The 14919-nt window shown below is 42.2% G+C and overlaps 1 protein-coding gene across 1 annotated transcript in view; it reads right to left on the reverse strand.

Annotated features, from left to right (window-relative positions):
• Positions 1 to 268: 268 nt before the first annotated feature.
• Positions 269 to 14919, reverse strand: part of prdm5 (PR domain containing 5) — a 115305-nt gene continuing 100654 nt past the window's right edge. Inside the window, exon 16 of the mRNA XM_080723776.1 lies at positions 269 to 1880. Coding sequence (XP_080579902.1) covers positions 1716 to 1880 — 165 coding nt within the window. The 3' untranslated portion in view covers positions 269 to 1715. The remainder of the gene's footprint in view (positions 1881 to 14919) is intronic.

A 14919-nucleotide genomic window follows, 5' to 3' on the forward strand; every position in this document is an offset into this window, starting at 1 on the left:
AGGTTTTCTTATTGAAAAGTCTCGCTAACCATCTCCATACTCTGGCATGTGTGTATAATATCAAAAGGCTGGGTATTTACTAGCCTCAAATCGAGACTGATTCGCTACGTTCGTATTCTTTTCTCACTCTCGCTACTCGTCTGGCCAGGGTCCCGTTTGACTCCTAGTTTCTATCACGCAGACAAGTCAAGAAGTGACTCGAGTTTTACTTTGGACAACACTGGTCCCGCCCCCCCACCACAGAGTCTGACCAATCAGAAGCCGGTCCTATCGGAGATAGGAGGCTTTCCAAACTGTGCAGTGAGAAAAAAAATGCTGAACGTAGCCATCAGTCTGGATTCCAGGCAAGGTATTTTCTTTCCCCCATGTACGTACATATACCGTATATTTCTGAACCCGGTCTCGGACATTCGGTAATCTGATAGAGTTTTCAGTTTTCTCAGTCCATGCTGATAGGCTCAATGCACAGCAGCCATATTGTAAAGAAATTGGGCCCCTTCCTTACTTACTTCACAGGCGTCACCAATGATACCGATTAAGGCTCTGTTCCATTCTTGGTCAAATAGAGTCTAAATGAACAGTCAGTGAGTGGTAGAAAAAAAGGGGGGTGGAAAAAATCAAAATGAAAAGAACATGCTGTTCTATTTGAATGCACTCTTATTGTTTATTGTTTCTATGTACTATGTCCGAAATAAAACTGAACTGAACTGAACTAGGTCATTATGAAGCGTTTGGCCCTGTTTGGCCTAGCTCAGACCTACTCTAGATTGGATACTTTTTGGTACCACGTTTAGTACCACTTTCACACCACTCTACCCAGGTCCTTGTCGTGGGAAAACCTGGCACAAGTGGAGTGGTGTGGTGTTGGACTATGTCCGTGGAAAAGGGGCTTAAATGGCCTCTTATAGGTGTGTAACTCTCAGAGTTATGGCGGTCCTTGAAATCAAAACGTTTGAGAACCACAGTGCTTCACTAAACGGAACAGAGCCTTAAATAGAACCATTGGTAACACCGGTGGAGGACGCAAGGAAGGGGCACAACTTCTCTCCAATATGGCTGCTGCTGTGCACAGATCCCATTGCTCTCTCCCGGCCCGCAGGGCCTCCTAGGCTAGGCCTCGGTTAGCCTGGACAGCAAGCCTCATACTGTGCATTCACTCACTCATTGCTTCCCACAATATATATAAAAGTCTGGACTTTGGGCTATAGGCAGCTTGAAAAGTGGGCGGGAGTACTTGCCTTGACAGACAGAACTCCTCTAACCTAACTCCGCTAGCGCATACTCCTGTTCCTTTTTAATTGTTGTAATAATTGTTGATTCCAACTCTGAAATAACTTCACTTATTGCTTGTTTTATTGTTTCAGCATTAACTGTTACACTTGTTGCATCGAGGGCAGCCATGTTGTTTTGAAAATGCTGCAGCAAGCATCTACGTCACCATCTACACGTGTAGAAGATTTTCACTTGTTGTACGGACAGCAGTTGAAACGCAGTCACTGATTGGCCCCGAGCAGAAAATGATCGGGGCCAACTTCTCATACTCGGTGCCTATCTGCTGAAGTCCAGAAGGAGGAATGAGTGAACGCAGTATGAGGGATGGCCCGCTAGGCTACCTAGGCTAGGCCTCGGTCTCTCCGTGCACGTTCTCCATGGAGGGCCTACTACAGGCTAGGCCTCGGTCTCTCCGTGCACGTCCTCCATGGAGGGCCTGTAGGCTAGGCCTCGGTCTCTCCGTGCACGTTCTCCATGTGCACCTTGAGGTAGTCGTTCCTGGTGAACTTCTTGTGGCACAGGCTGCACTCGGCCATGGGCCGGTTGGGGTTGTGGGTCAGCTTGTGCCGGCTGAGCATCTTCTTCAGGCTGAAGGACAGGTCACACACCTGCAGTACAGAGACACAGAGAAGGAAAGGAGACATTAACACATTGGGTGCCCCTGGATTGAGCCCCATTTATCTCCTCTAGCTGCCCAGGCCCACCACCATTGTATTGAATCCGGCCCTGCTGCGTCAATGCATGCGTCATGACGTCAGTTGGTCACACGAGCGCAGACAGGACGTTATTGTGTAACTTTCTGTATGGACCAGTGTTGATCATAGCTGTTCATTGCAGATCAAAATTTGGACATTTTGCCGCACCACGCCACAGTTTTAGCCATAAAACAAACATCAGAGATAAAGGGCGTTAAAGATGGGGAAATGCATTGGAGTATACAGAGAAAAACGGCCGTGCGATGCTCTCAGCGTCGACTTGAAGCGACTAGCGGCTAATGGGCTACATCCAGGCGCAGCCCCAACCTAACGGTGAGATTTAAAGTTAATACTGTAAATACAGTAAACACGTCAACGCGTCGTGGGCCTCCCGCAACATCAAAGAGATTGATGCGTGGGCACTCGCTGTGTTAATGTCCCCATATTCATATACAACATAGCAGTGGTTTTCAACCTTTCTCATATCAAGGTCCATTTTTGATTCGCCATTTGAGCCACAGACCACCGTTTGATGAGATGTAGCCTCTCAGACCCAAAACGTAGAATATTGTGTTATCGGATATAAGATCTTGTCCACAATTCCATGCTGTATAATTGGTGTGGTAACATAGGAGAGATAACAGGCAAACAAAATAACACTTGTTCTACATTCTCTAATTGTGTAGACTTATTGTATTGAGTAATGCAGATGTTAAAAAATCATTTAACTTTTGAGAGCGTAAAATGTAGCCAAATGGACCTGGTCACATCGTTGTTTTTATAAGGGTCATTATGTTGTTTTTTAAATAAGAGTCCATTTGGTTACCAACTCCCCATCATTTAGCTGGGGACCACCTGGAACCATTTCAATGACCACTGCACTGGTGGTCCCCGGACCATTGGTTGAGAACCACTGCTATATAGGACTGAAGTCCCGATCTAAGCGTGTTGCTTACAAAATAGTGCTTTAAACAGACTTTCGGCAGACAAAAGAAACCGTCCGCATTCACATAATAATCTTTCTTTGATATTATTCATTTTGTTTACCGCAGCAGCAGCGGTCTCAGACAAACGGACGTGCTTTAGCTACTCAGGCCTTCATCAGCATTTTCTTTGGTATTATAAATGTCCCTGATGTCCACATGTCCCACGATGGGGTTTAAATCATTCAAAACCGTCCCTGTTCAGTATATGTGCTCTATGTTATAAGTACAGTTCTCACAAAGCATGTTTGCCCTCATTTAGAATTCAATATCCTATGAATTATGCATATTGTGTTTGATCCAGCAGAGTTGGGGTAATCCAACCAGTATCCTCCTCCTGCTCCGCAGAGAGCGTTCAACAGACGCACAGCGGGCGGAAACAGCAAGCCAGACGTTTTCTCATTACGGGAGGGAGTGCTTGTTTTGTGTCAGTGAACATCCCTGCATGCAGAGCTGAGCTGGGTGCCCTTCAGTGAGGGCACACACGTTTATTAACTCTCCCAACGCTTTGAACGTTCACGTTCGCCCGATTTCGCAAGACCTCTCCGCCAATACGGCGCTCGTTCGGTTCGTTCGTCTGATGACTGTAAGCTGATGAGGGGTCGCGCGGCCGCCTACTGTAAACACATTTTCCGCGGTGATGGTGTAAAAAATCCATTATGCGTTAGATCAACGGAGAACAATTCACTTCCTTGTTGATTTCCTCTGGCTGTAAGGCTCTGTGGCCAGTGACTGGTCTTCTTCTTCTTCAACACATAACAGGCAAATTCACATTCATTCTCGCATGACGCCGCCCTCTGCTGCCTGGCAGACCAAAGTGCACTATTGCACAACCAAAAAATAAATAAATAAATAAATAAATGTCTGTCTGTCTATCTACTATAACGTCGCAAAGGTAAGCCGCTTTTTGATGGCACCAGACCCAATAAATAAATAAATAATCTGGCAGTAGGAGAGTTAATGCTGTGGAGATATTTAGAATGTAGGAAACTACGGTGATGTAAGCTTTTAAAAAGCTTTAACCAAACCAAAGACAAGAAACTAAGGGAAGGGGGTTTATATGGACTCTTCTCCATACATGGATCCTCATACTACTAGCTTGTTTATGTGTGTCTTTAGAGGAGGTAAGATCTATGTATTGTTGTTAAAGGTAAGCATAGGTTAATAGTAGGGGTGTAACGATACATTTTAATAGCGATTCGATACATATCACGATACATGGTTGACGATACGATACATGGAAGATATTGGTTCATTCATGGCGATACAATACGATTCGATTCAATGATTTAAAATCGATATAGTAACTATTTTGCAAAGAAATTAAATTTGTGTGAAAGGAGTGGATAGTGCAGGTTTTTAAGGGAAACATGTATTATTATGGATATAAATAAGTAAACACTGTGATTATCTGCCAAATACATGCACATTGTATGTTGACAAACCTGCACCTTGACATGAACCCAGAGATTACACACATGTATCCATAGACCAGTGTAGCTATGGAAAGAAAAAGTAATTAAACCCCTCCTTTTCATTTTTTCTTCTTAAAAATGCTAAATACAATGCCCAAGTAGGTAGTATCGATACAATCGATTCTTTGCACTGCCGATTCGATTCGATACAACATAAAACGATACGATTCGATTTTAGCTGTTTTCATTTCGATATACTTCGATTTTTTAAGTTAAAAACGATATTTCGATACAGTTACTATATCGTTACACCCCTAGTTAATAGGTTTTTCTTTCTGAATTCCTACATGTATGTTTGTTTCACGTAATGCAAACACCAAAACCTGAGCTATTCTGGGAAGATGAAGGCCAGAAGTTGGAGTGGTTGTTTAATTATGAAGCCTTAAAGTGGCAACATTTTGCTTCTAGAGCCTGAAGTAGAAGACAGTCTCAGAATTCCTAGTAGCTTGAGTGTTTAAGTTGGTTATTCGTTCGAATTACCCTGAGATAATTTACTCATGTCTGTTCAAAGTAGACAAGGAATCATTGTATTTAGGGATTTTTAACTGGTGTTGACTGGCTGTGTTTGGGGACTGGAAAGGAGGGAGTCCACATGTTGTCGTGCCTTATTTAGGTTCCCCTAGGCCGGGGCGAGGCGTAACCCTCACCCAATGCTCACCGTAAATAAGACGATACCATTTCTGTCTACGTGCTCTGTGCGATGATATGTTGTAAATGTACCTGCTGATGACATCACTGGCAGGGATTTCAAGCTAAATGGAAACTATTTCTCTTCCTGGAACACTGAGCACGCAAAGAATACTAGCCATGGCTGTTGCATCGATAAAAAAAGGGGGGAAAAAAAGACAAGTTGAAATCTATCTTGAAATGATAGACGTTGATAATTTGAAGCGTGATCCCTTTAACCTCATTCACCCTCCCAGCTTGTGTCTGCTGGCCACGGGGCTTATAGCCATATCAGGCAGCGAGAAGAGCCTTAACACATTGAAACCGGTAACATTTGAACCACTTTAACCATTGTTTTATGCTTTAACTATTGAAAAATAGCAGATCTACAAGCGTGTACATCTGCTATTTTTCACCGACTAAAGCATAACATAATGGTTAAATCGGTTAAAATCTAGAGTGAAATGGATGCGTTTCCCGAACTGAACGGGTTAATCGGGAAGCGCAGCCGGGAGAAACTGGAGATGATTAGTAAATCACGCCAAAAAAGAAGAAGAAGGGGGGCTTGGGCTTGGAGACTGAGATGGTCTCCCCCTCTTCCCCACCGGCAGCGAGGGGAGGGGAGGGGGAGGGTATTGGACTTAACATCCGTCACAAATGAGCCATTTTACACTAAACAAATGACTCCATCGTCCCTCTATCAATCACACTAATCCAGCGCTGGCCGGCGCTCAAGCTGCGAGTTCCACACGTTGGCTGGAGAATCGCAGCTTGTCTCCTCCCCCCCCCCCCCCCCCCCCCCCCTGCTCCACACCCCCCCCCCCCCCCCCAAAGCCCCTCCGGCTCCTGGCTGCTCAATCTGCAGCTCTCAGACAGATCAGCTCGCTGTGCTACTGAGGAGCTGAGCTGAGATAAACAACCCGCTATGGAGACGATATGAACTGTTTGAATATGTTCAACCCCTGCAACCCCAGCTGTTCACTCAGATCAGCCGACACAGGGATGATGACAGAACCCTCGCTAAAAACCCCAGGACAAAAATCCACTCGTCCTAGACAGTTTGCCCTCCTGGCCCCCAAACTGTGGAATAAACTCCCTGTCGCACTTAGAACTATAGAACTCCCTAGCTTCCACCGTGGCCTGAAGACTCACCTCTTCAGACTCCACCTAAACCCATAGCACTACTGTAGCACTCCCCCTTCCCTCGATGACCATACATGAAGCTAGATAGCATTTTTAGGTTTTAGAAGTTTTTTTGTACTGATTAGGTGCGTAGTCTACCTATGTTATTGTTTTTCTAGATTGATATTCCTATGCATTTGGTATACTGTTGTTAATGTACTGACATATTATCTTGCTTATTATAGTGATGTGTAATACCTGCTTATTGTAAGTCGCTTTGGATTAAAAGTATCTGCTAAATGCCAAAACATAAACTGTAAACTGAACCTCTTTCAACCTGATGTCCTCTATGTTGGGCCTGTCGTTCTGTTGGCCAACGTTAATCTACAAGTTAACAGGTTTGACCACTTGAACACGTATACATCGGCTATTAGAAAATAGCACATTGTGAGCTTGTAGATCTGCTATCTACGTAGATCATCCATCAAAAAACCCTATTCCAAGTCCAAAACAGTTACTTTTCAGGATCTAAATTTAAAAATTGCAAAAGTAGCAGATCTACAAGCTCAAAACGGGTGACTTTGCGCTGTGTTTTAGCTTGCAGATCTGCAACCTCCGTTACCGTTACAAACACTCTATAGCAACAATAACAATTACTATGGGAATACAGAGCTACAGTATTTAACACTTAGCTTAACCAAAAAACAAGAAAATCATTTACGCCCCCCACTTAGGTGTGGTTAAGTGAATATCCCCTCCCCCATCAAAATAAAAACCCTCCTAAAACAAAGGATGTTTGATGGCAATTTCACGGCGTCCACATACTTCTAGGTCCTTGCTTTGAGGAGAGGAAGGTTTGCTAGAACGTTGCACACAGAACAGAGCTGTGTAGAGTCATGAATAAAGGAAACGTCGTCCCGGTCCCGTTACGATTGGGGTTTCGCTTCATAGAAACATTTTCTTTGGTCGTTGTGTTCTTTTTTTGTGTGTGCGGCGTCAAGTTCAGGTACATCAAATGTAACCGCTAACAGCGGCCCTCCCCGGTCTGAACAGACTCCTCCTGTCAGCCACTTCTGAAGGTTTGAAGGGAAAATTCATGGGATTTCTGGATGTAAGACGTTCTTTAAGACACGGCTGTGGCTTCTTAAAATAAAAACAGCGGAGCGATAGGGAGCATGTTTTCAATTTTCAGAAATGGCTACAGAAAGGCAGGGGTTTAAAATAACGAAATACATGTACTCAAGTACATGCACCCTGCAGGCTTGTGCAAAGGTTACAATGTAATTTAGATAGCATGTTATTTTAGCCAGGTTAATTTGTTGACCTGACATCCTATAGCTTTATTGCGACCGAAGGTCACAGTTTACCAAGAGAAATGTCACAGCTTGTCTCCGTGAAGCTGTGTGTGTACACATTTTTACAGTCTATGGGATGGTTCCCTTGACACATCACTGTGACATCACAGGTGATATCACAGGTGACATCACCTACAGTGGGTCACAGAAAATTGAGTCGCCTCAGGTATCTGTAGGTACCTCTGGCCACCCACCGGTCTCTCTGGAGATGGGAGTGTCTAAAAATAGGAGGCCGTCCTTTCAGCTTATCTTCTGCAATACAGTCAAGTGACACTAGATGGCATAGCAGAGCAATTAGTTTAACTATTTTGCTGGGGATTGAAATTAATTGAAATGAACCACAGAAGAGACTACTGTAGATACTAGAGAGTAATTATACTTTAAATGGTGTAAAAATACATTTTGGCATAGGACTTTTTCATTAAATGTTAATTAAATGTCTCATTTGTATTTGTAAGGGTCCATTTAAAACTGGCTATGGGACTAAAACGGATAATTATAAAGTTAACAGTTCACATGACAATGAGCTTATTACCAGCACTTAATAACAGTTCCACTGTTTCAGAGAGAGCATGTTTCATTATGGAAAAGCTCTGCTGTTCGCTTGTCTGTCTTTGTTTCCTTGTTGGTTTGAAAACATGTGTCTACCCATGTTTTTCTTAGATTAGCCAACTAATTCTACTATTTCTTTGCATTTGATGTAATTGGTGTTGGTGTAATGATGTATTACCTAAGTTCTAAGAATTACTTGAGTTCAATGTTGAGGTATTTGTATTTTACTTTAGTATTTACAAATTCAATTTGGTGGTCATTACTTCACAGTGTCTATATATCATTGATTACTGCACCTCTCAGTTCTCAATTATAAACATTTATAATCATGTAGTCCAGGGGGCGCCTGAGGGCTTGAGCATACAGTTATGAGAGCACTGGCCAAACTGCATTCCTGGCACTCAGCCGATATCACACGTCGGCTTTGTCCCTTTCAATGTGAGCAGGGCGTCACCCAGCGTCAAAGCCCGCCTCCACATCCTGGCTGTCTGCAAAGGCTGTATGTCTACTTGTGATGTAGCTCTACTGTAGCCTATACAGTATTCTACCCCCACCTCCAAAATAATAAAAAAAAATCTCAACTGAACTGTGTCATGTTCCCAGCCTACATAGGCCTATACTGTGTATTTACCCTTCAACTATAAAATATATATTGTCTTTAATGAGACATGCTTTGTAATTAGGCTATGCTCCCAAATCCATATTATTATCGTCTGTTCGCATATTTCAATGAGTCCCGCAAAAGGAGGTTTTTAGCGAGGTGAAGTGAAACACCAACAAAAGTCACCTGGAAGATGAAGGTCGGAACATTTATAGCCTATGGAGCATATTTCTGGACATTATCTACGGGGATGGGCTATTTCTCTCTCAAAATAACAACTTTTCTAGTGTTATTTCTTATCCTGGTAAACATCATGGGTCTGTCTGACAGACAGCGTTCCTTGTTCGGCCATGTCAGATATATGCGCTTTCTCTAATTATCCAACAGAAGAGAGAGAGAGAGAGAGAAATGGTCAAGCCTATAATATATTCAATAGAAATATATTTGTTATGCCAAATTACAAAACCAAACCCGAGTGGCCCCGTAATGGTCTTGTCCAGTTCCGTCCCGTTCTGATTCTTTTTTTGTTTTTTTTTTAGACCTGTGACATTGTCCTGAAATCCGTTTATTTCCGAGGTTCAGAGAGACCCGAGCATTTAGCTTATGATTAGGCTATTAAAAGTCCATGCGTGCCTCTGCCTTTCATGTGGTGAGGTCTACTCAATCTAACATACTGCAGCTGTGTGAACTGATTGACAGGCACTGTCAGAAGTCAGAGCGGTGTAAACTTTATCATGTAATGTAGACTTTATTGTCCAATGCTGCTGGTTGGTTGCCTAGGAATCTAAATCTATAATATTAACATTGAAACAAAAGCCAGGGAGAAAGGAATGCTTTTAAACAAATGTCAAGTTTAGGCTACAGAGTCTGATGTTGATTAGCAAATACATTTGTTTAATTTCGCTGTTTTAATATTTAAATGGTATGATGATGATGAAAGCAACATGCGTGCCTTAAGAGGAGGCTGGACGCACTGGAGAAAAAAAGCGAAATAGCCGATCTGCAAGCTCATAATGGACATGATTTATTTCAGTCTAACAGTGGACTGACACTGGACTGTTTATTCTGTCTGTCTGTCTGTCTGTCTGTCTGTCTGTCTTGTTTTGTCTATAAACCAATAAATGTTTTATAGCCAATAGGCTATAGACATTTTTAAAAGGCTTTCATATACTCCTGACATTTTTCAAATGAGGTTTGGGCTAATAGATCACTATGTGTTCAGTTTAGGCTATTTTCTGGGTTTTAATTAGGCCTACAACAACACAAATAATAGCTAATAATAATACATTTTCGGTTAGTCTGACAGACTGCACTGTTATGCAGCAGGGGAGGGGGTGCTATGACATCCAGCAGCCAGCGGCCAGCGGTGGACAGTAACTGAGTAAATGTACTTGAGTACTTTTACTTTTATTTGTACTTCAAGTAGCTTAAAAGCATGTACCGGTATGTACTCTTGAATACGTTTATTTAAAAGCAAGTACTGTTTTACTCTTTTTAAGAAGTCCTCCACTCCATCAGTGTTTCAACTGTAAACCTTTGCTTTGTCCCAAACAGCGTCAAAGCCCTCCCCCACATCCTGGCTGTCTGTGATGCAGCTATGCTGCTCCCCCTCCAACCGTCCTACTGTATATGTTCCATGTTCTCCCTTATAGACTGTTTTTATTTAATTTTTTGACACTTGCTTTGGCAATGTAAACGTATGTTTTCTCACAAAATGTCATGATTACCGAAAAGTATTGTCACATCTTCTTCTGAGACGTTGACATTTACCAGAAGAGGAGGAATGGAGAAGGATTTCTACAGGCATTAGGCCTACATTTATGACCATGATGGCATTACATTATTATTATTAAACCACAATCAAATGTTTGTCCAGGTGTCTGGGACAACTAATAAATCTTTATGAACAACTTTATGAGGCTATTGGAAAAATGTTGCCTACTGCCTTGTTTCCAAATAAAGAACAATTTCAATTGAACATGTGAACAAAAGTTGTGTCTTTTTCGTTTCCTTATATTTAGCTTATTATTATTATGTCACGTTTGTGTTGTTTTGGGACAGTGTGTGAACCAATTATTTTGTAATTGTTTGTGTCACAACGTTCTGTCATTTGATGACTTCTCCGCCTCTCGCTCTCTCTCTCTCTCTCTCTCTCTCTCTCTCTCTCTCTCTCTCTCTCTCTCTCCAGCCCTAGAATATATATATACATACAGTATATAGTATCAAAATCAGCTTAACCACTTTAATCTAGCTTGTAGATCTTTTTCAAAAAGAAATCTAACAATGTTTAAATATTTTTGTTCATTCTAACAAATCTTTTTTATCAGCACAAGAGGGTATAAGAAGTATATTTTGAAGCCAATACTTTCATACTTTTGCTCAAGTACATTTTGAATTATGTACTTTAACAGAGTATTGCTACATTACAGTATTGATACTTTTACGTTTTCCACCACTGGGTATGAGGGCAAATCTATTTACTGCAGTGATTCAATTCTGTCCTGGCCTTCGGGGAGGCCGGGACAATCCCTCCCCCGCGCATAAGTGAAACCGGTTTTACCAAGTATTTGCATTTACTGGTGTGACTACAAGCAAGTCTTGACGCTTTGTATTTTGTGGCACATGAAACATCTGGTAGAATATAAATAATTTTAGGAGCACAATGAAACGTTATCAAATAATGTTTTCTTTAATCAAGTGATAAGAGGAGGCTATACAAAAAATGTATACTAAGTTTTTATTAACTATGTTCTACAGTAGTGCTTGTCAAACTTCCAAATTTCAAGGTCTCTCTCCCCTTAACTCTGACTGTGTACAAATGACCACCCCCCTAAATGAACCCACAGAGTCTCTGGAAATTAGACATTTTCCCAGGAAACAAACTGGTGAAAACAGCTGATCTACAAGCTCACAAAACTGAACCAAAATAGGAGTATAGGCTACGGTTGACCTGAAAGTTCTCTTAAAGTTTATAAAGAAAAGTGTATGTGCTCAGAGACTAAAAGCAAACATGATATCTGTGGTGAGACATGAGCCTTTTAAAGTGAAATAGCCATTTAACAGTGTTGTTTGACACAGATAGACAGCATAGATAGACAGCATGTTGTGTTCTGAAGCAAATGAGTCAATGCAAAGAGAGAACCAGTCTGTATGAGGTGTGAAGAGGGGGAAGGGTAGTCTCCGGAGACACCTTAAGCTACTGTGGAATCATGTGGGGAAAAAAAGTTCAATAAGAAAAATACACTAATACAGGGGTCTTCAACGTTTTCAGATCAAGGACCCCTTAGTTGAGAGAGAGATGAAGCAGGGACCCCCACAACCTTTTGTACCTCAACCTCTGTGCTTACTGCTTAGTATGCTCTTTTTTCCCCTCCACACCTAAAGTATTTGCCGAAAATAGCCAATCTGCAAGCTCACAACACTTTGCAGTGTGAGGTGTTGTGAGCTTGTAGATCTGCTATTTTTGAAAAATTGTGAAAATGAGTGCAAGTCTTTGAATATCTTTGACCCGATCTTTGACCCGACTTCTAAATCCTTCCTCTAAAATCGAAATCATGCTGTTCTCAAACCTTTTCATGTGAAGGACCCCCAAAATTACAGGTATTTGGCCACGGACCCCCCATCTCAAAATATGTTGTTCCAGGGACCCCCCAGAAGCAAATATTTGAGTTACAAATGTTCGCTTTTAAGTAGATATATTCAAAGACTTGCAAAAAAAATCATGATTTAAAAAGAATAGCAGATCTACATGTGAGCTTGTATATTTGCTATTTTTCAATAGTTAAAGCAGTCAATAATCCTAGGCCTAAATGGGTTAAACAAATAATTACAATTTGAGTGCAAAAATAACTTGAAAAGAAACTATTTACAAGCTCACAATGCAGGTAGAGATAACAAGTAACCAACAAGTAATAGACTCGAATAGTCGACTCATATTGAAGAATCGCCACCCCGTGGCTGAACAGCCACACTACACGTTGAAATAAAATATCACATTTCTAGGGGGCGCGGCTAAGAATTTGGAGGCGTGTTTGACAGAGGTACCTCTAGGCACCTAGAGGTACCTCTAGGTGTCATTTTAGACTTGGCGACGCTAAATGTTGTAACCCACTGTATGTAAAAGTCCATATATGGGTATTCCCCAGAATCCCTTTTATGCCCATATATGAAGATCCCTGATGTCGTTGATATATATTACTGGCCAGATGGCCAAGACATGGCACATATCTGTGTGGGGATCTCCATGTATGGGCATAAAATATATTGTATGTTGTGATGTCATGGGAACCACTCTAACAGAATCCCTTTTACCTTTTATGCCCATATATGGAGGTCCCTGATGTCATCAATATTATATCTAACAGGACTTCGTATGGGAATGCCCATACCATACCATACAGCCCATATCTGTGTGGCTGGTTCAGACAGGGATCTCCTTGTATGGGCATAACAGGGATGTACTATATGTACATGGATCTCATATATGGGTAACTCTTCCGATATATATCACTGGCCAGATGGCCAAGAATGTGTCACCCTGAGGCGTCTTACTAGTAGTTTCAATGGATTAAGATTGTCTGCTAATTTGCCTGAATTGTAAATTGTAAAGTACTGGACTTTTTTAAAATTAACTTTACAAGAGTATTTCCGAATTCTAATACTTTTCCTTTTTACTCCACTACAATTATTTGAAAACGTATACTAACTAAACATACATTAACCACTTCAGCCCTGTGCTGCATTGTGACGCTTCACGCACCGAGCTGGAATCAAACCCAGACCCCAAGGTGACAAGCGACGCCAAGAGAGCTAGCTCTCTTGGAGGAGCGAGTTCAGGCCGGGTCTTTCACAGGGTCGTTACAGTACGGCAGTGTTTCTCCACCACTGTGCCTGGGGACCTTTGGTGTGCCCCTGAGAAGGGTCAAGTGTGCCCCTTGAAACTGCTTGAAAGCCAGTATTGAATTTATCATTTTAAAATTGATTTAAACTAGTGAAAACAGCCTTGTATGATGAAGCATGGCTTTACTTTGTGAAGAAACATACAAATTTGAAACTTGGAGATACAAGGTTTCTTCCTGACAGTGACGATATTTACACCCCCGTATTATGTTGGTGTGCCCATGGATTCTTGGGACATGAAAAGTGTGCCCATGCAGAAAAAAGGTTGAGAAACACTGCAGTACGGTATGTAGATTTAGAAAGTAGGACTCAAAGAACCTTTAGAAAGGCTCCAATCGTGTCCGTTGCATCGGCGAGATCTTCTCGTTCGTCGCGTGCTTTGGCCCCGCCCCCTCCTGAGAATACTTATTACTGCTGTAGTATTATAATTACTAGGATAATTTACTCTGAGAATACTTATTACTGCTGCAGTATTATAAGGGGCGGCAGTGGCTCAGGGGTAGAGAAACCGTCATTAGAACATGGAGGGTTCCGGAAGGGTCCCCAGTTTGATCCCTGGCTCCCCCAGAGTTAGTGTTTAAGAGTCCTTGAGCAAGACTCTGAACCCCTAGTTGCTCCTGATGAGTAGGTTGGTGCCTTGCATGGTTTCCTCCGCCATCAGAGTATGAATGTGGGTGTGAATGGGTGAATGTAATGCACAATCTAAGAAAAGCACCTTGGTTGAAGGTGCTATATAAATGCACCATTTACCATTTATTTACCATTTATAAGCACTATGGTAATGTCATTACTGCCGCAGTATTATAAGCATTAAGGTAATTTCTGCTCTCTGATCCCCAAGAAGTGTTTATGTGAAATCAATTCAGCGAGGCCCGTTCAGAGGAGCCAGATCACTATCTATGTTACACACACACACACACACACACACACACACGCACACGCACACCCGCGCACGCACACACGCACGCACGCACGCACACGTCGTGCCAGAGGCTGCTGCCCACACACACACACACACACACACACACACACACACACACACACACACACACACACACACACACACACACACACACACACACACACACACACACACACACACACACACACACACACGTGCGCACGTACCAGACATCAACATTTTAGGACAGTGATTTTATGAATGCCATTTTCATGTGGAGGAGTCCGACACAACAGACATGTCCCCTATTTGGCCCCCATCTTCTCCTATTTTGTTGTGTGTGACACCAACACACATCCTAGTAGCATACTGTACCTCCAACTCTAAGCCCTAAAACT

This window comes from Nannobrachium achirus, assembly GCF_963921795.1.
Source record: "Nannobrachium achirus genome assembly, chromosome: 1".
Classification (NCBI taxonomy): Eukaryota; Metazoa; Chordata; class Actinopteri; order Myctophiformes; family Myctophidae; genus Nannobrachium; species Nannobrachium achirus.